The 22,147-nt window shown below is 33.3% G+C and overlaps 1 protein-coding gene across 2 annotated transcripts in view; it reads right to left on the reverse strand.

The window, feature by feature from the left end:
* GLS (glutaminase) overlaps positions 1 to 22,147 on the reverse strand; it is a gene marked incomplete at its 5' end in the record, with an annotated part of 80,976 nt that overhangs the window by 16,311 nt on the left and 42,518 nt on the right. The window contains 4 exons of one of the 2 annotated variants that reach the window (XM_080799520.1): positions 11,237 to 13,885; positions 14,937 to 15,029; positions 18,239 to 18,370; positions 20,262 to 20,438. In XM_080799520.1, the coding sequence (XP_080655646.1) occupies positions 13,739 to 13,885; positions 14,937 to 15,029; positions 18,239 to 18,370; positions 20,262 to 20,438 (549 nt within the window). In that variant the 3' untranslated portion in view covers positions 11,237 to 13,738. Of the gene's footprint in view, positions 1 to 11,236; positions 13,886 to 14,936; positions 15,030 to 18,238; positions 18,371 to 20,261; positions 20,439 to 22,147 lie in introns of those variants that run through there. The other variant, XM_080799519.1, reaches the window with a different exon arrangement.

The following is a 22,147-nucleotide window of genomic DNA, read 5'->3' on the forward strand; positions in this document are numbered from 1 at the left end:
CAGGGTTACCGACCTCAACGCTATTCTGACAATGTCGCTGTATCTCCTTCAGCTCTGCCCCACGCTTCAAGAATAAACATTTCCATCTTCTTTATGCCCTGAACCACACAGCCTCCCTCCAACTCCTCAACTCGTTCTCAGCAGAAAGCCTCTTCGTACTCTTCAGGAAAATGGAAACCAATGGGCAGTAACTTCAACTTCTCCCTACCATGTCTGCAAACCTACTTACCAACCTCTCGATGTCCTACTTTATTGGAAGAGATGCTTTTCTTCCCACCAAACCCAATCCCCCACTTGTGCTGAGAGCTCCATTTCTTTCCAGAGACATCACTTTGCTGGTCATTTCCGCCCTCCTGAATCTATTTCAAATTCTCCTTCTTTACTGGGTTTTTTTCAATCAGGAGCCAAACCTGCTCTACTGCAATAGTTCACTGACCTTTAAATCTCAAAGCCAAGAAAATTTTCTTAACTGTGGGGAGGAGATGACCAATATGGACTGCCGACTTTTTAAAATTTTCTGAGCACATACAATAAAATAATGCCACCATCTACAGATATCATTTACTAAATAAAAGGGCATTTTAACACCAAAAGAAAAATTAGGGAAGATGTAATGTAAATGGGTACCCCTCATTTTACTTAATGCTAATCTGCTTTGGTATAGTTGACTGTTCCAAATTTCTTAAAATACTCTTTCCTTGACTTCTACTGTATGATGTTGGATTTTCTTCTAATGGGACATTTGTCCCTAGTGGGAGACTTGTGTACTACACTACTTTTAAAATGGCAGTCTCTTAAGGTTCCCTCTCATTTTGCACTGTCTTCTGGAGCAATCTCACACAGCTTGACGATTTCAAATCTACTCTCTCCACGCTAACAACGTACAGAAATGTACCTCCAACTCAGACCAGTCTCCTAAGTATTTAGGCCTATATCTGATACTCAACATCACTACTTGGGTATTTCACAAATATAAACATGGAAAATGGAAGTTTTCTCCCACTGCCAGTTGCCTACCTATGATCTATTCCCTACCCCATTCATGCAAAAGAATCTCTACTAGTTAAGGACAGCAACGTGCCAAGTAAAAATTCTTCCCTAGTTTCCCTTGTAGCTAGTCTGGTAAGTATCAGATGGATTTCTGGGAACTTCTCTGATTTAGGTATCCCTCTTTCTTTTCTTCTTCCACTTTGACCATACGAGTGAGGCTAAAGGTGGGACAGTTACCTTGCAACTACAAGGTGACAGGCAGGAAGTCTGAAGCCAACACACTAAGGTTGGTTGGAGTTTTTCTTACAGATGGTGCACATCCTGGATTTTCTACCCCCAGACTTCTTGATATAGTAGAAGAATAACCGCATTCATCTAAACCCCTACTAATCATACTCTTGATATCTAGTCAAACAGACCCTTGTTACTGTAACTAAAATTCATTTCTCCCTGTATTCCCAAGGTCTGCCTCCCCAGCGTTCTCCATCTTTGTAACGCAGCACCATCTGCCCTATCACTTACACTAAACCCTGGTGGTCCATGTGACATCTCGTTCTTTTCATCCACCAAATACATCACCAAGTGCTGCCAAGCTTCATATCTTCAACACTTCTCCTATCTGTCTACCTTTCTCACATCTATTTCCCCCTTTAAGCCACTGTCCCATCTCATCTCAGGCCCAGAACTCAACTTTTGTCTGCCTCTAATCCATTCACTACGAAGCAGGATTTTAAAGCCAAATCATGTCATTCCCCTCCTTACAAGCCCTGAAGTTTCCCACTGCATCTTAAATAGTCCAAAACTCTGTATGTGGCAAGCAAGATCCTACATAGATATTTCCCAAACTGTATGCAGAGAACAATCTGCAGCAGAAACACCTGGGGTGCTTATTAAAAATGTAGATATTAAACCAATCTCTGAGGTTGTGCCTTAAGATTCTGCATCTTAAAATTAGGACACACTAACAGTTCAAACGTACATTAAGATACAAAGCCTACCTTACCTCACGTGGTCTGTGGAGACTCACCCAGGGCCAATCTCCAATCACTTCGCCTCCCCCTTCTCCCACCACTTTTGCCTTCTTTCACCTTCACCGTGTGCTCCTTCCTGTCCCTGGGCCTTAAGGCAAAGCTATCGTATTAACCCTCACCCTTCCTCTAACTCATCCAGAACTTAACCATCACCTTTCAGAAAAAACCAACAGTACCTACTCAACCGACAAAATGTTTGTGTTTTGCTATACCCTCTGCTGGCACTCTGTATGTTTGTCATTTCTTGTATTTGCTTATTTCTTCAATAAATAAAATGTTACAGATGTAGCTGAGTATTCTCCGAGCACTCATTCCCCTCCTTCCCAGAGGTAAGTTTTAATGAAGACTGGTATGCATGTTCTTACACTTGAACTACATTGTACATTTATCTCAAAAAAATCTGTTGTATAGGTGTATAAAAAGTGTCATTTAGTAGATACCATTTCGCCTCCATAATAAGTTAAAATGTAATAGATCTACATGTATCAGTATGAACAAATCACTTACCACCATTTTAAATGTTAATTATTCCTTCAATATCTGCATTCTCTTCTAGATTGCAAATAGGCAAGGTCTTGACCATGCTCACTATCACATATCCTAAGTACTCCGCAGTATCTAGCATGTATCAGGCAAGAGACAAATACTGACTGAATGAAGAAGCAATCAGTGAATTAACAATAGGATAATGCTCAAGCTAATTATATAAAGTCTGAACTACTCCATCAAATTAAATTGGCTAAATATCTCGAACTAATTGTGTGTTGCTTAAACAAAAACTAGTGAAACACTGAGAGATAACTGGTTCTCAGTAGGAAAAAAAAATTTTGAAGTTAATACTTTTGCAATTATATAATTGGATCTAATCTTAGACATTGGTAGACGATCTATACGTAATGCCAGAAATGAAGAAGAAAAAACTCAAACAAGAGGAAAACAAAATTCTTGGTATATGGAATAGATGAAAAGTTGTTTGATAACTAAGTAAACAGGGACTACTAGTACTGAATTGGGGACCTAGAAACTAAGAAATCAGAAGAGTCCTGACCACTTTCTTAGAGCCACTTCAGTGGGAAAGACACTTCATAAAAAGAATGAAGTATCTGACCACTCTTATACCCTACCACACTACTATAAAAGCAATATTGGAAGAACAATTTAATTGGGAAATGGGTACATTTACTATCAGCTTCCCTAAGGGCATTGGGATAGGTAGAAGTTATCTTTTTAGATATAATTTCATAGCAGAATTGTGTTTCTTCATAGTTCAGTACACATGGCATGTTTTTGTGGTTTTGTTTGTATCAAACATTATCATTAAAATTGTCATGTATCAAACATTATCACAAGAACTATAAATGACTATAGATGAGAATACAAAATTTGTTTATCACTGAATCATTCTAGCTTGTGTCTAAAAAATGTTATTCTAAAGATATGTGCTGATGTGAACAAAGATGAATTTGTTTTTGGATATCAAGGTTTCAGATCCTGGAACTCTTATATATAAGATCAATAAAAACCCCTACAATTGAGTTCTATGAAAAGCTTTATGGACTCAGGGTTTATAAAGGTTTTAATAAATTGAGGTTAGCTAACAGACATTTAGAGAAGACACGACACAAAGATTTAAAAACAGATCTTCTAAGTTTTAAAGAGTTAAAATAAACATCAGCTTTTAGTGCTAATACACTAATTTCTATTTAATGCTGTAGGAATATACAATAAGGAAACTTTTAAGTAATGAAAAACACATAAAAAGCTAAGCTCAAAAATTATTTCACTGTAATAGCTGGGGTTGACTTGTTGTCTAGTATGGTCAAATTATATTGGAATTCATTTTCTCACTTATCCGGAGATATTGGTGACATGTGATGGAGACACTGCCCGCATTACATGTTCTAGTGAAAATTGAAATTCTCACAGGAATAACCTTGTTCAACATGAAATTTCCCTTTTTTTGTTCTGTCAAGGCACTCTGAAATTGTTATTATCCTTAAATTTTCACGGAATATCCCAATTTTATTAACAAGGAGGCATAAGTTGCTCCACTTCCATCTTGCAAAGGGAAATAATATAGTCTGTGGTCAAAACGATGGGCTCTGGAACCAAAACTGCGTGAGTGCAAATCCTGGTTCTACAGATCTAAGAATTTTGTGATTTCAGGGAACTTTCAAGATCTATACAAATCTATAGAGGTAATAAAGGCACCCACTTCATAGACTCTAGGGGGATAAGAAAAAACTCAAAACACTGCCCTGGTTAACCCATAGTAAGTCACAGTAAGTGTTAAAAGTTATGCTTTTAAAATTTTCAAATTGTGATGTTATCAAGTTTCTGCTGATGGTGTATTGGGCAGGCACCATTGCTACAGTTGACTGAAATTACTGACACTGAAAACCAAAGAGTAAGTTTCCAGAAAACGGCAAGATCCCTAGGTTAGCAAACTGGACTGCCTGAGCAAACTCAGATTACCTACATTTTGGCCCACACCTTTGAGGATGGATCACTGTATATTCAGTTCTAGTCTGTACACTGCCAGGCTTCTGGTGACAAGGGGCTGGGAAAGGAATGCTAGACGTCCAAGAGCTTTGTGTACAGGCGGCAGGCATAAATGAGACATTCTTTTTAAAATCACTGCCAATTTTAGGTACAAATGGTAACTTCAAACCCGTGATTAAGACTTTTTATAGATTTACCATTACCTATATCAGAGTGAATGATAATGGTATACTTCCTGAAGCCAACTGTACTCCAACTCTGGAGAAAAGGTTAGTCACAGAACTTGTAGTAAATACTGTGTTTTCAAAAATATTAGAACAGGGGCGCCTGGGTGGCTCAGCGGGGTAAAGCCCCTGCCTTCGGCTCAGGTCATGATCCTAGGGTCCTGGGATCGAGTCCCACATCCGGATCTCTGCTCCCCAAGGAGCCTACTTCCCTTCCTCTCTCTCTCTGCCTGCCTCTCTGCCTACTTGTGATCTGTCAAATAAATAAATAAAATCTTTAAAAAAATATTAGAACAGGTAAAAGAGAATAACATTTATGTAATTTTTTAAGATAGACATCAAGACTCAGAAGTTCATGCCAAAAAGAAAAAAAAAGGTTCCTGCCTTATATCACATTGGGTTACCCACCCAGATCCTATGCCCAACTTCCAGCATTCACTGATCCTATTTAAGTCCAAAAAGCACTAGGTAAACCCGAAGTTTCAATTTATTGAGAACTTTTGCAGAAGATTCTAAATCCTTAACTAAAACAAAATTCTAAAATCACAATAGCACTGAATGGGGATTTTTGCAAAGCAAAACTACAAAACTCCATGTGCAAACATAGCAACAACCCTCTATCCAGAGTCCCCAGACATGAGGTAAATGCACTAATACATGAGAGCATTACGTGACCATTACATGACCGAGCCCAACATGTAAGGGATACCAAATAAACAGCAGTGCTGGTTCTGTGGCAGACATATATGGTGGATGTAAAATGAAAGTGCACAACAGAGACAAAATAAAAATTAAAGCTTCTCAAGTTTTTATTACTTGGCTAAAAACATAGCAAATTAGTTTTCTTATTCCTTTGTTTCTCCTTCAGGTGAAAAAAAGTCATAGGTACTCTAAGTTTTGTTGTAATACCGTGTTTTAGTTGAAATACTTCACAAACACATAAGTAGAAAGTTAAGCTCTACTCCCCCACCTCCATGCTCTAAAGTTTCTCTTTCAGGTAAAAAGAAGAGACGTTAAGGCAGGAATATTTTATTGGTATGATTTAAAAGGGTTAATTGTATTAGTCCCCACAGAATCTTAACAAAATCACTTGTTCTATATTTCATCAAGAAATATTAATAAAGTTTCATTGTGCAAAAAATGTAACATTCATTTCAATTCAAAGTAGAAACAATATTATTTAGTTCACTTCTTTATGTTGTAAATCTTGTGCAGACCTGGACTCAGATTTTGTATTCAAAGTTGAAGGTAAAATATTAAATTATCAACAGTAGACTCTATCATAATGAAAAAAAAAGCATGAATTTTAACACTCATGTTTTTAACTTTTTAAAGAAAATAATTCTAGAATGGCCAATGTCAACAATACCTAAAGGATTTGGAAATGAACATATCACAATACGAAGGCTTGAAAATGAAAACCCATTTTGAGTAACTTTGATATAATTTTTGTCACCTCATTTTCAGCCAAAAATAAGTTATGACAGGAAAAAGTTAAATAAGAAAGAATACTTGAAATTAATTTATTTTGAATTTTTCAATTAGGATCTTTAATTGTGACTGTGAAAGAAAACAAAACAACAAAATATGGATGGAGTCCAATGAATAATTTATACCATGGTTTTATACAACATAATTAATTTCATATAGTGGAACTAAATGAACCCTCAAAGGATAATTGTAATTGCCCCTTAGTGATGATTTGTGAAAGGCACATACAAAATATTGAAAAGTAGTAATTAGAAAGAAAAGTTTAGCAAGAGGCTAAAGACTATGGTTTTAATTTGAATTTTCCAATGGAATGGTCCAAATATGAATAAATAGTATAACTAATGGGAGTACTTCCAACCATCCTAATTTTACTAAGCATAACGTGAAAACAAGCAGTTTATATTGCCTAAGAGCCAGTCTCCTAGAAGTTCGGGTTCTCATCTATATAAACTTGTGGAGAAAAGAGCCAGCCATTAGGTAAGTTTAAATTTTGAGAAGAAACGCATACTTTTTTTTAAAAAGAGTAACACAACTTTAAGCTGTAACATTTCTAAGTCAACAAAAGCTTTTAAAAAGTAACGCTTTTCTAGAACAGCAATATAAATTTCCTTCATAAAGAAAAAATAAAAATCCCAGAACTATTAAATGGACACTGGAACGAAGGACAATATACACGATAGAGTACTACACTGACAACTGAGATGTCTTGTTCTGAAGTCACCAAGAGATTCAAGTATGTAAAATAAAAACAAAGGAAATTAGCTAGATATTTTGCATAGTATATGCTGGGAAAAATTAACTTGCAAAGAAAAAAATTTTTCTTCTAGAGAACATTTGTTTAAAACTCCAATAACCTTTTGCTTAACCTTTTTACTTATATATTTAATGTAAACCCAAAGAAACTTATTTTAAAAAGCAAATGGTGCAACATTTATTTTTAGAGTCACATTTTTGCTATACTTCCTTTCTTTCAAAAGTTCCAGGGTAGGGCTTTATTTTTAGAACTACTGTATAATTGTTACACTCACTTCTAACTTTACTAGTCTTTATAAACTGTGGAATAAGACTGTTTACTAGAAAAATACAATTAAGTATTATAACTACTTTTTTGATGGGACAATCAGTTTGCCAAATAACTTACAGTCATATTATCTATTGTCAATTATGCTTTTCATTACAAATAACCAATACACAAAAGGTTGTTGTAACAAAACACAAAACAGACCAACTCCATCAAGACAGAAAAAAATTTTGTGTTTATGTTAACTGAGAAAGCAAGGTGTTAAGAAACCTGGAAAAGTGGGAGTTTGCACTGGATAAACTTTAAGATTACTTTCAAGTGCAGTTATGGGATTCTTATCTATTTTATTTTTTTAGAGCGACAGCATGTGTGCATACAACTGGGGAAAGAGAGAGAATCTTAAGCAGACTCTAGGCCCAGGGTGGATGGAGCCTGACTCAGGGCTCGATCTCACAACCCCAAGATTATAACCAGAGCTGAAATCAACAGTCGGACACTTAACTGACTAAGCCACCCTGGCGCCCCTCCATTAAGAAATTCTAATAAATTACAAGACTATGGTAAGAGAAAGAACATCAAAGAATTAGGAAAGTAGAAATATGTTTTAAAAATAAAACAAATTCTTCAGCTGCTTACAGAATATGAACTAAAACTGTAAGTCAGGGCACCATGTGGAATTACTGGACAGAGGAGATTTTCATTATATAAACAAAAATTACCAGTCATGTTAATATGGAAGCAAACCTAAAACTTGATCAGTAAGAACTATTCCTTTTAAAAGCTAAGCCTTCCAGATAGATAATTTCAATAATCTGAGGTATTAGCATTGGAAATATTTAGCAAGGTAAATACTTAATGAAAAAAACCATTATTTTTAATAATACTATGTCCAGAAAAATCGTATCCTCAGATGTCAAAATTTGGCTTAAAAATAGATATACCAAGCTGTTCTTTATCATTGAGATTTAATATTTCTGAGTTAGTAAATGAGATTCAGAGCTGAAAGTCTAATAATGGTGTTATATCAGTTGCCAAAATTTGTCACTTCATTACTCTTTCTTTCAAGTTCATCGCAGCATTTGGCACCAAGAATCAAAATTTGTTTTTTTTAACTCCATACATAATAGTTCTCAATAAAAAGTAATTTATGCAAAAAAATACACAGATACCACCAAGAAAAACAATGCCCTCAAGTACTAATTTGTGTCATTCATTTTAGTCAAACGTTTATGTAATTGATTAGAAAGCCATTATAAAGTCTAATCAACACAGGCTTTACATATTTGCATATCTTAAAAATCTCTACAGCTACAACTTCTAAAATTCACTATAGTAGATCTACAATCCACAAAACAAATGGTAAAGTCAACCTTAAAACTAATGACCTTTATATTTCAAAATATAAATAAAAAAGAACAGTTTAAAACTATAGTATAATAGAATCACTTCATTAGATACAAAGATTTATGGCTGGTCTCCTTAACATCTTCTTTTTTAAAAAGTAAGTACATTTTCTATTACTATTTAAGAAATTAAGGACTCTTTAACATCAAGTTTCGCCAGCTCTGTCTTATGTTGGATAGATTTTGCTCCAGATGCCTTTATAGTTGTTTTAAAAACTAAACTGAAACAGACTAAGTGTAACTCTAAATTTCTTCAAGTCTGTATGGAATTCACTTTGATTAACAACTTGGGCAGGGGAAGAGAGGAGGAGGATAAAAGTCCAATGAAATTCTCTCCCAGTCCAATGAAATTCCTTCCATTTTTATGCAGTGTAAAAAACAAATGTTTTAACTATATTACAATTTGAAATAAAAGAAAAGTGGCTGAACTTAATTAACTTGAATATATTTTCCTGTTTAATTTTGCCTTTGAACTCCATGACAGAGAATGGACTAAGGTCAAGTCTATCCAGAATAAATCTAAGTGAAAATCTGAAGGACGGCCATGATGCATCCTCACAGCTGTATCTCCAACATCCAGTTTTGGTTTTATTACACAATGTAAATATTACATTTAATATAAAATAGTAAAGGAACTGAGCAGAAATCATGTTACTTTTTGAAGAAACTGTATTCTAGCATTTTCAAGATCGATTAGAAGAAATACCCAAATTTCACAAATGAATAGTAAAGCACATTCTTAAAATAAAAATTGTATACGATTTTTAGAGTAAAACTATTCCGTAAGCCATTCAAAATGAGAAGTCCATTATTTATTTTAAGTTGAATATAATCCTTCCATATAATAAATTTTAGAAACTGCCATAAAGTCAACCTTCCACATGGAATTTGATGTCCTTGTTTTCCCTTTTATGGACTTCCCCAATACTGCTACTCTCTTACTCCGACAGTGCAGGTAGTGAACAGGCACGAAAAAAGAAAGTACAACCTCTAGAGTTAAGTTGAACAAGTAAAATATGTTATGTTTTATAAATCCTGGGGGCAGCAACAATATTAAAGAGTTCTATGATAAAACTTGGAATAGGAATAAAGCAAAGAACCATTTACACACAACATACTACGTGGAAAGGATTGCTGCTGATTTTCAGAACATGGATGGACGGATGGGTAAATGGACGGACAGATAAAAAGACAGACTTAGATAGATGTACTCACAAACACATACGTATATAACATGCACAATTTATATTACCTTCTCAGAACATATCAGTGTTTGTTTCCACATACGTACATGCCTATAAAACTCTACACTGTCAGACAAGACCACCAACCTCTTTGAGTCACCTCTCCCTTTCCTTTAAACGGATTAAAAACAACAAAAAAATTCCAAGTGTGTATCTTTAAAAGTAAGCAATCAGAAACATTACATTTTGAATATATCATGACACTTGGAACTCCGTATTTACTAGTCCCCAAAGAACTTGATAAAAAATCCCACAGATAAATACAAATTCTTATAAACAACGGTATTTCCCTTTCAAATAGTTTTAAAGTTCTACAATATATTTGGGACATCTTCTATGGATACAAATGATAGGTCTGATCAAACAAGAATATTTAAAGTACAGTTGACCTTGAACAATGTTGGGGTGGGGGTTAGGGACACTCGCCCCTATGTAGTTGAAAATCTGCACATAACTTTTGACTCTCCCAAAACTTAACTACTAATACCTACACTGACCACAAGCCTTACCAAGAACATAGTTGATTAAAACATATTTTGTATGTTACAGTAAGCTCTTACAGTAAGCTCTTACTGTATGTTACAGGAAGAGAAAAATGTTATTAAGAAAATCATCAGGAAGATAAAATACATTACAGTACTGCACTATAAATTAAATTATACAAGTAGATCCATGCAGTTCAAACTTGTATTGAGAGTCAACTGTACAATGCATGGAGCCTCATTATAATTTGGACTGTGCTGTGTAAACATACAGAAGGAAGTAAGCTCCTTCTGAAAACTAAATTCCTTAAAACGTAGGTAAGGTGAATTTCTATATTATAGTTATTTCACTCAATATAAATTTTGCTGTGAATGACAACTCTAAAGCAGTATTATGATGCTCTTCATTTGGTTTAGCAATGTTTTTCTTCCACTAGACAACAGATAAAACAACACTGACAAGTGAGTAACATCAGTGATACTCTTCCTCAGAAAGCATAAACAGCATACAGGGTAGACTTTTTTTTTAAGTTGTCAAATGGAAAAACAACAAAAAAAAAATTGGGAGAAAAGTCTTTATTCAAATACTTCTAGTACAACCAATAGGAAAACGTCCTCTCCATCAAAAAACCCCACCAACTCTATACTTTGCTTAAGAATAAAAAAAAGTCAAACAAAGCCCTTTTGAGTATTTCCAGTATCTCTTCACAACAGGCTCAGAATTAAAAATATAAAACATTTTAATAGTATCTTCATAAAAGAAATTTTCTAAGTTAAAATTCCAACTACTTGTTGTACTTAAAATGCTAGGGTTGCTTTCATCAAAAAAAAAAAAAAAACAATAAAATCAGCTTAAAATAAATTTATTGTACAATACAAAAAGTAGGCATACTGGAAAATAAAAGGTACATTATTAAATATACAAAGCAAATGAAAGAAAGCTAAATAACACAAATGTTTTAATCCAAACACTAAGATAAAATGCACAACATTTATGCTAAAATAAAGTATTTCAGGAAGGATATGCATTTCAAACGAAATGTTAATAATGAAAAAAAAAAAAGAAAAACAAATGTGCTAACTTCTAAATGCTTGAATATCAAGAATCTGTAATGGCATGAAACATTAAATCCACAATACTGGGTACTTTTCAAGAACTTTATTTGAAAAGGCATTAAGAATACTGAAGGAATTCATTTAAAGAATGTCCTTAAATCTGGCAAAGATTTTCCTTCTTTTTTTTTTTTTTCCCTTAAAGTTTGGGGGCCTATTCACAGTATCTTCCGTCTTCTTCCATTTGGATAATTTTCCACAAAAATTTCTGGATACTCACCCTCACAAGATTCTTTAAACAGCTTAGATAACATTACTTCATTGGTAAGTGTGCATTTACTCCTTACCAATGTAAGTGCCATACATTAACAACATAATTTTGAAATCTATACATATGGGCACAATAGGAAACATTAAATTTTCATTTTATAAAGTAAAACCGATCTCCAAATGAAATAGTAAAATGTAACAATTTAGAGCATAGGGGAAAAAACAAAGCTTTTTTTCCCAATCTATCAATTAAGACATTCCCCAACTGCAAATGGCTTTGGTGGAACTCATAGTACAAATGATACTATTTAAAGGTGTTGCAGAGGTGAGGGCTTCAAATAAAAACCCTCTCCCTTGGAAATGGCCAAATCGGAAGCATCCAGTGAGATATGCATATGTACATCAGAGAAATATTCAAGTAACCATAAAACCCTTGATAAAATCCTCTAAAAATTAACATATAATTATTTAAAGTTAGCTCAAAAAGCTTTTGACCAACACCTTTGGAAGGGAACTTCTTTTTCTATTATCACAGTTCCCAAGTTCCAGACATCTTATGATCAAATTTTTTGTATTCATATTTATACCAGTATCTAAATTACTCAGTGAAACCTGTTTTATTACACTATTATTTACTTTCATAGACATTACCTACCATATATATGCCATAACACTAAAAAAAAAAAAAAACCAACTATCAAGTTCTCCTTCTAGACCTGAGAACCCATCACTGCCCCTCCAAAATCTACAAGTTTAAGAATGAATAAAACAAAAACAAAAAACACCTTGAAGGTAGATACTGTGGAGAAAACTGAAGAGATATTTGGAAGAAGGAAGAAGTGTGAATAGGTCCTAAAGAATTTTACAATCACTTTGCCAAGACAGACTTTAAACATTGTAAATTATTCAAAATAGTCCTTCTCTTAAAAACAAGTTTTGATTCTCAATATTGCATTTTTATAACCAAACAAAAGGATTCAGATCTAACATTTTAGTAGTATGCTTACTACCATCAGACTGAATTCATTTCCTAAGTACTCTAAGAGTTCAAATAAAACAAACGTTATGAGATGTCATTATAATTTATCATATAAGATTCATTAGCATTTGTGAAATTATTAGGATAATAAAAATATTAAAAGCTAAAACCCAAGACTTCACCATTCATACTTAAATATAACATAGAAAAAGTAATGTGGGTAATACAAAAATAAAACTGTTTAGGTAAACATCTCACTTGAGGACACTCACTGTTGCTCCTTCTGAGTAACCATTATAGCTTTTTAACAGTGAAATGTCATTATCTTACTTCTGAAATTCTTTGGCTGGAATGTTTTAGTAACATAAGACACTCCTGTACATGACAATTTTGACAGAACATAGAGGAATTGCAAAATGAAAAAAGCACAGACACGATTTATATTTTAAAGTATTTGATAAAATTTAAAATGAAGTTTTAAAAATTTAAAGGCAATCTATCACTAAAAATGGCATAAAATGTAAACTTAAGCTAATTTTATAATCTATTGCTATATTAAATAATTTGGGATTCATTAATTTTGCCTTTTTAGTTTTGTATTTAGCATAGAAATAGCTTTCTACTGCCCCTATAGACATCAAGTAAATTTTAAAACTGGGAAAGAAATAACAAAATGTAACTAAATTTATGAGTTCAATGTGTGGGTTTTAGAACCAAAAAATTAAATATTTCTTACTATTTTAAAATGAGGATTAAGTTAAAATTTTAATTATACCATGAAAAAATTCAAAGGAATTTTTCCTTTTTGCATCTTTAAAAGTAAAGCAAATTTGCTTTACTTATTTATAAATACTTTTTTAAAGACCAACAAATCCATTTTTTAATCTCTTATCTTTATACAAAAGATTAAAAGGAAAAAAAGCTTTATGGCTCCAGCACCCAAGGTTGAGAACACAAAAAAACTCAAATAAATATTTATAGTATGCAAAAAAGCTAAAGATGTTTGAGAGGTTAAGTGAAGAACATTCTGAAACTAGAACCCATTTCTTTAGCTTTTCTCTCCCAGACTTTCCATTCTATATACTACAGTTGTAGAGATGTCCTCATTTGACTCAGGTGACACTTTTTTCCATACTGTCTCTTTTAAAGCAAGTTCTTGTTGGAGACTTTCATAGTCCAATGGTCCAAAGGAATGCTAGTTGTTCAAGCAACATACATAATTTATTAGTGCACTTGAGTGAAGAAAGGTCCAAGCTATAAAACGGTATTTTTCAATGAATGTTATTAAAATCTGTTAACATTTTCACCCACCACCATTTGATGTTTTGTTCCATGTTACTCATGTTGACGCTCATGGAAGTTTCTATTCTGTTGGCTTTGCATAATTCTCATATATTATTTTAAGTTACTTTGGAACTAACAATAGGAAAGTTTTCTTACTATGCATAAAAATAATTTCTACTTTTAAGTGCTTCATATTAGCTTCAAGTCTAATTAGTTATTTACTATAAACATTTTCCAAATGGGATGTAAAGGAATTTTATTAAAATTCAAAACAAGTCCTTGTTCCAGTGAGTAACTATGAAGACAAAAAATCTTGTATGTGAAATTTAAGTTCTGATTCTTAAATATTAGCTCTAAAAAAGTATGTATGTGCAATAATATGAAGCCAAACACACTGATAAATCAACGAATATTACTTTAAAATAAGAGTGTCAAGAATTCTGTATCAAACACTTTTTATAGAAAGTATTTCATCTGCAGTGGCCACTAAAACTATGAGGCTTTGAAAGATTTTTCACTAATACTATAATCCCTTTCCCATTTACAGATCCATCCACATCAAAATAAACTTTAAGACTATAACTGACAAATATTAAGAGTAAAAAAAAACAAGGCTTTCTTTTATAGCATTGTAACACTTTCCAATGTTGTTTTCTTGGAACAGAATCAATTCTTCTTTTTAACAGAATCAATTCTTAAAAATATTGCTTGAAATAGCAGGAAAATGGGTGGTGGGTAAACTCTGCTGCTAGGCTAACCAGTTTAAATTTAAATAAAACAGCCGCATCTATATACTATCACGTCCAGGGTAAATATGTCAACAATTTATGTACATTCATTTGTGATTAGCAAATAATGAGGCCACCAGCAATTAAACTAAGTTCTATTCAAACAGGTGAATCTCATTTTCTCTCTCTCTTAGAAAAACATTACATAATAATCTAAATAAGAATTTTGCTTACCCTTTGATCACCGCCTTCTCTTCGAGGATCAAGTTTTTTTGCAAAGTGTCTCAGATTATCATAGTTATGGAAATTACAGAGAGAAACAAGATCCTGTAAATAAACAGAACAGGTGTAAGAAATTGGCTATTCATTGGCCATTGTTTTTTCACATTTTAACAAATCACACTAATATTGTCCAACTTAACTACTATCTCATGGAAAACACCACTGCATGTTAATAAAGCAGCCTGATGAATCAAGAAGAGAACTGAAATCAGAATGAGAAGACAGGGACAAAAATTTTAAGAACACTGCTCACTAGCATGACTCTAGGACTCAACCATCAAATTGTTTAACTTTCATTTCCTATAAAATGGGCCATATGAAAGAACTATTCTATCAAATAACCGTAAAGCACCACAAAAATATAAATCAATATTCTGGTTATAATCTATAAGCAATCCAACATCATCCTCTAGCTTTTGTAAAGTATAAGAAACTAAAAAATAAATCAGAATTTTAATTGAGAAAGTTTGCAGAAAAATTATGGTACACAATATAGTCTATGAAGCAGCAAATGTACATAAAACCAGAAGCTGAAATATTAGCAAACTTGGATAACATAAAATACTGAACTAATCAACAGTAATAATAATTTTATTTTGCAGGGCTTATGTCCTCAAAAAACAGACTTTTCAAGGTAGTTTATGGGTAAAGATATTCAAACATGAAGATTGATGATATAATAAACTATAATATTCTTAATTTATGTTGGGCTTTAAATTTAAACCTTTCCAAGTTTAATAATTTTAGTTGAGCTTTTGGAAACTGAAAACTATTTAAAACCATGACAATTAAAACATCAGCTTCAAACATAATTTTCTGTGGGAATGAGTATATGGGAACTGTCTGATGGAATCAATTTGAAGCTCCTCTATGAGTACTTCCACAGCTACCCCAGTAACTGGCAGATAGGCAGGCAGAATGCCAACAAGCAAAAAACTACCGAAATGACTAAAAAAAAAAAAAAAAATCACTGGATGGTTCCACTTATATGATCATTTTCATACAATATCCATTCATGATAAAAACCTTCAACAAAGTAGGTTTAGAAGGAATATACCTTACACAATAAAGAGCATATATGAAAAACCCACAGCTAACATCATATTTAATAGGGAAAAAAAACTTGAAAGCTTTTCTCTTAAGATCAAGAACAAGATGTCTACTCTCACCACTTGTATTCAACACAATATTGGAAGTCCTAGCCACAGCAATCAGACAATAAAAGAAACAAAAAGCATCCAAATTGGTAAAAAAGAAGTAAAACTTTCACTATTTGCAAATGAAATGATACTCTAGAAAACCCTAAAGACTCCATCAAAAAACTACTAGAACTGATAAATGAATTCAGTAAAGTCACAGGATACAAAATCAATATACAGAAATCCAATGCTATTGGATTATTAGTTTTACACACTAATAATGAAACCACAGAAAGTAAGAAAAAAAATCCCATTTATAATTGCACCAAAAATAATAAAATACCTAGGAATAAACTTAACCAAAGAGGAAAGACCTGTATTCTGAACTCTAAAACACTAACGAAGACGACACAAAGCAATGGAAAAGACATTCCATGCTCATGGAATGGAAGAACAAATATTGTTAAAATGTCTACACTACCCAAAGCAATCTACAGATTTAATGTAATTCTATCAAAATACCAAAAGCATTTTTCATAGAACTAGAACAAACAAGCCTGAAATTTGCAAAAAAAAACCCCACAAAAGACTCTAAATAGCCAAAGCAATCTTAAAAAAGAAGAACAAAACCAAGGTATCACAATTCCAGACTTCAAGTTATATTACAAAGCCATAATAAAACAGCATGGTGCAGGCACAAAAACAGACACAGATATCAATGAAACAGAACAAAACATCTGGAATTAAGCCCATAATTATATGGTCAATTAATCTTTGACAAAGTAGGAAAGAATATGCAATGGTTTAAAAAGATAGACTCTTCAATAAGTGGTGTTGCGGAAACTAGACGGCTACATGCAAAATAATGAAAGCGGACCATTTTCTTACACCATACACAAAAATCAACTCAAAATGGATTAAGGAACTACAGCCAACATCTTTCTAGATATGTCTCCTGAAGCAAAGAAAACAAAAGCAAAAATAAAGTATTGGGACTACATCAAAATAAAGTTTCTGCACAGCAAAGGAAACAATCAACCAAACTAAAAACAACCTACTGAACGGGAGAAGATACCTGAAAATTACCTATTAAAATAAAGGGTTAGTATCTAAAATATATAAGGAACTGATATAACTGAACACCCAAAAATCAAATTATCTGATTAGTAAATGGGCAGAAGACATGAACAGACATTTCTCCAAAGACATGCAGATGGCCAACAGACACAGGAAAAGATGCACAACATCACTCATCATCAGGGAAATGCAAATCAAAACCACAATGAGGTATTACTTCACATTTTTCAGAATGGCTAAAATCAGAAACTAAAGAAACAACTGTTGGTGAGGATGTGGAGAAAAAGAAACCTTTGTGCACTGTTAATTGGAATGTACGCTGGTACAGCCACTACAGAAAACAGTATGAAGTTTCCTTAAAAAGTCTAAAAAAAAAAATGTTAAGAAAGAACTATCCTATATCCAGTAATTACACTATTTGGCATTTACCCCCAAAATACGAAAACACTAATTTGAAGGGATATATGTACCCCTACGTTTATTGGAGCATTATTTACAATTGCCAAACTATGGAAAGAGCCCAAGTGCCCACTGATGGACGCATGGAATAAAGAAGAAGTGATGTGTACATATAACCCAATGGAGTATTATTCAGCCATAAAGAAGAATGAAATCTTGCCATTTGGCTACAACATGGATGGATCCAGAGTATAATGCTAAGTGAAGTAAGCCAGTCAGAGAAAGAAAAATAGCATATGATTTCACTTGTTTGTAGAATTTAAGAAACAAAACAAATAAAGAGGGGGAAAAAAAAGAGAGAAACTAAAAATAGACTCAATTATAGAGAACTGCTGGTTACCAGAGAGATGGGTAGGGGGATGGGTGAAATAGGTGAAGGGAATTAAGAGTGCACTTATCATGATGAAAAATGGATAATGTATATAATTACTGAATCACTATATAGTACACCTGAAACTCATATATATCATCATATATTAACTATATTGCAATTAAAATTAACAAAAAATGGAATCACTGGATGATCAATTTATATTTTCATTATTATTATTATTATTTTCATTAAGAAAATATGCTTACATGACAGAAATGAATTCCCTTAACACTGTTGCCCATCTTGTCCAGAGGAGGAGACCAGCACATCATGCCCATGACATTGGGCACAACTAAAAGAATGCCCCCAGCAACTCCGGATTTTGCAGGAAGACCAACCTGAAAATAATTTGAAGGAAAAGATATCCATGTTAACATTTTAAAAAAAGGAAAGTTATGTCCAACAATAAGGGCATCGGCTTAAAAATTATGGTTTACATACACACAGAATTCTAACATTAAATGTTGTGGAAAAGTATCTTTCAACATGCTTATAAATAATAAATGAGAAAACATTATTAGAGCTGAAATATATTTGAATACAGAAAAATTTGGAAAGATATACTCTAAGGATTAAAGTCCATTACATCATAAATTGTGGGGCTATGCATGTTTTTATTTTAGTCTCTTGGCCTATATTTTTTAATTCTATAATAAATATGAATTCAAGTATAAAAAGTTACTTTGAAAAAGCTATTCTATGACTAGAAAACAATGAGAAATTATAGCTTCCTAAAAGATTCTCTGTAGGGGTGGCTCAGTCATTAGCATCTGCCTTCAGCTCAGGTCATGACCCCAGGGTCCTGGGATCAAGCCCCACATTGGGCTCCCTGCTAGGGGGAGCCTACTTCTCCCTCTCCCACTCCCCCTGCTTGTATTCCCTCTCTACCTCCTGCTTGCATTCCTTCTCTCGCTATGTCTGTCAAATAAATAAATAAGATCTTTAAAAATTTTTAAAAATTGAAAAAAAAAGATTCTCTGATACACTGTCAGAGAACTGTCTGAGGAAGAGAAATAAGATGGTAATTTAAACTAATCCTCTTCAAAACTTTTAAGTTTGCATTCTGTAACACCTGACAGTAACTATGATAAAAGACAGTATTAATATCATCAGGGCAGTATTCACTAATGGTTTACTAACATTCTGATATTGAGTATCTATTGCTAGAAGTAATCTTGCATAAAACCTAAGGAAAAAAAAAATCACCTGAATGGGATATACCAATTTACCAGGAATGCAAGATACAAAGAACAATGGTATGGATAAAATAAACAAAATCTAGACTGTGAGGAACTGCACAGGATAAATGACCCAGTTTTTTCCAACTAAAAACAAGGAAAAAGAAAGGTCAAGAGGGAGAACACAGATTTTAAAAATAATAAAGGGAGATAAAACCAATCACACTGTATGCCCCTTATTTGCATCCCAAGTCAAACTAGAAAATAATTTATAAGGCAATCCAGATCAGCCGAACACTAAATATTTTGATGCTATTAAAGACCAAGTTGTTTTTATCTTTTTAAATGTAATAATGCTGCTATGGTTTTTTTAAAATGTCCTTATCATTTAGAATTACATATTAAACTACAGCAAGAGTATGAAATAAAGATAAACAATATTGGTCATGCATTGATAATTACTGAAGTTGAGTAGTGGATAACACATTAAATGCATTTCTCTATTTTTCTGTTTTAAAAATTTTAAGTCAAATTTTTTAGGACATTATGTCTTCACATAAGCAGAATGAATAAGAAAGTCTATAGATTTCACAAGTGTACACAAATGTTCACAAGGGCACGACAGAGCTTTATGCAGTATATTTTTGTTAAATATACTTCAAGTGCTTTAAAATATCTACGACAATAACCAAAGATGTTAAACATCACAATTATGTGCACCTTCTTAACGTAAGGAGTTCTTGAGAGTATGTAATCACCATAATGCTAAATATTAACAAGAAAAAGCAAAAAAAGTCTATACTAACCGTGTACATTGGAATGCCTTAAAAGTAGAAGTCACGCGGTTCTATAAATTAAACTTCAAGTACTCAAGAATATCTGGTAGACTGCTTAACTCTATTCCTTACCAAGTCTGTAACAAATTAACCTTGAAAACAAGACTCTCTTGTTTTTTGTTCAGCTTTAGAACCAAAGTTCAAACTGTATTTTTAAAAGAACTAGTCCAGACTAGTTTCTTGCAGTAGAAAATTGAGATCAAACAATTACTTACATGGAAAGCAAACTGCCCTGAGAAATCATACATGCCACAGGAGTGCATCAAACTCAGTGTGTTCCGAACTGCTTCAGGGCTCAGTACTCTCTCCCCAGTAATTGGACAGAAACCTCCATTAGCCAGCGTTGCAGCCATCACACTGGCTGATTCACAAGTTACTTCAATGGAGCATAACTAAACGGAAGAAAAAACTGTCTGAAAATCTAAGTTCACACTATTTTTTGTACTGCAGTTGACTTTTAAGGTAATCTGTTTCATCTGGTATTTTTTACAGATCTGAAATCTTTCTTCTAAGGGGATTATTTTAATATAACTTAGTAACATTCCATAGATTTTAATTTGAATGAAGTTCAAGCCCCTTTAAGGTTTACCCCAATTTGCCCAGTTACATAGTCTTCTAACAGCAAAACTAGGATAGGAAGAGCCAGCCCCTAAGCACTAATATTTGTAACTGTCCAAATGATATTAAAAGTTGTTTAAATATTAATACTTTCTGTAGGATACACTAACAATTGTTTTTAAATCAAAAGAAAAAGGAGCCATAATGTGTTTTTAAGATAAAGCAACATACATCAGTAGTATGATAGACAGCATCTACATGAGAAGTTACCACTCAAGGAAAAAAATGCTAAAATGCCTGACATTTCACTATGGCAAAGTTCAGCATCCCTATGTAGCAATATGTAAAAAATTAAGGGAAGAAAACTCTAAGATTGCTCTAGCCTGGATATTCTGTGTGCCTAAATCAAAATGCTACCTTTTAAATCACTTATTAATATTCAAATATTTATTTGATACTGATTATGGGTGCTGGATAAATTATAATCAATAAAAAAAGGCAAAGTCCAGGTGCAGTATAGTTCAGAATTTTCACATTTAAATACAGTCAAAATAATGGAAATAGTTTATCATAGCAAACCCAAATTTACCCGTAAAATGGAAACAATAAATATGCTCCATTTTATTTTTACAGCAACCAAAACTGTGGGGGTAGGGGAGGAAGTAGAGGAGAAGGAAGATGGGAAGAGGGAGCAGGAGGAAAAGACTAGGTTCTCGACTTGTAAGCTTTCCTTAGCCATAGTTCAAGATTCTACAAGAGGCACAAGAGGCGTCTGGGAGAGCAAGAAGGAAAACTAGCTACAGCTCATTACGAAACTAACGGGGAGCCACTTTTTGTCTGACTTTTACTTTTATTTGTATTAAAATCTCTTCCCTATTTCTTCAAAACTAGAAAACCTACTTACTATAATGACCCAGACAGCAAAGACTTATAGCAGATTTAATCATGAAACTTTCTAAAATAAGTAAGATTTAAATTCCAATGATCATTTCCCAATTTGTACTTGGTATTTTTTTTTTAAGATTTTATTTATTCATTTGACAGACAGAGATCACAAGTAGGCAGAGAGGCAGGCAGAGAGAGGAAGGGAAGCAGGCTCCCCGCTGAGGAGAAAGTCGGACACAGGGCTTGATCCCAGGACCCCGAGATCATGACCTGAGCCAAAGGCAGAGGCTTTAACCCACTGAGCCACCCCGGCGCCTATACTTGGTATTAATTGGAATTTTGCTTGTCATAAAATGATATACTACTAATTTTACAAATCCCAATCTGAAAGTACTTTCCTGATACCCTGACGGATGTTCAATTACATGTAGCCGTTCTCCAAAAAAGTAAGGCTTCTACGGCCTTCTCTTAATTTTTGCCCAGAAGTACAGACATTTCACAATAGATTAGTAGCACCTAGGCTGTAACAGCCAAAGTAAAGTATGTATACCAAAGGAAAAGAAGCATTAATGTATGGAAGAAATTCGTATGGGCTAGGGCAAAAAATAGGGCTACTGGATATAAGTAAATATGATACTATATTTTATATAATACCTTT

The sequence above is a fragment of the Martes martes genome (genome assembly GCF_963455335.1).
Source record: "Martes martes genome assembly, chromosome: 3".
Taxonomy (NCBI): Eukaryota; Metazoa; Chordata; class Mammalia; order Carnivora; family Mustelidae; genus Martes; species Martes martes.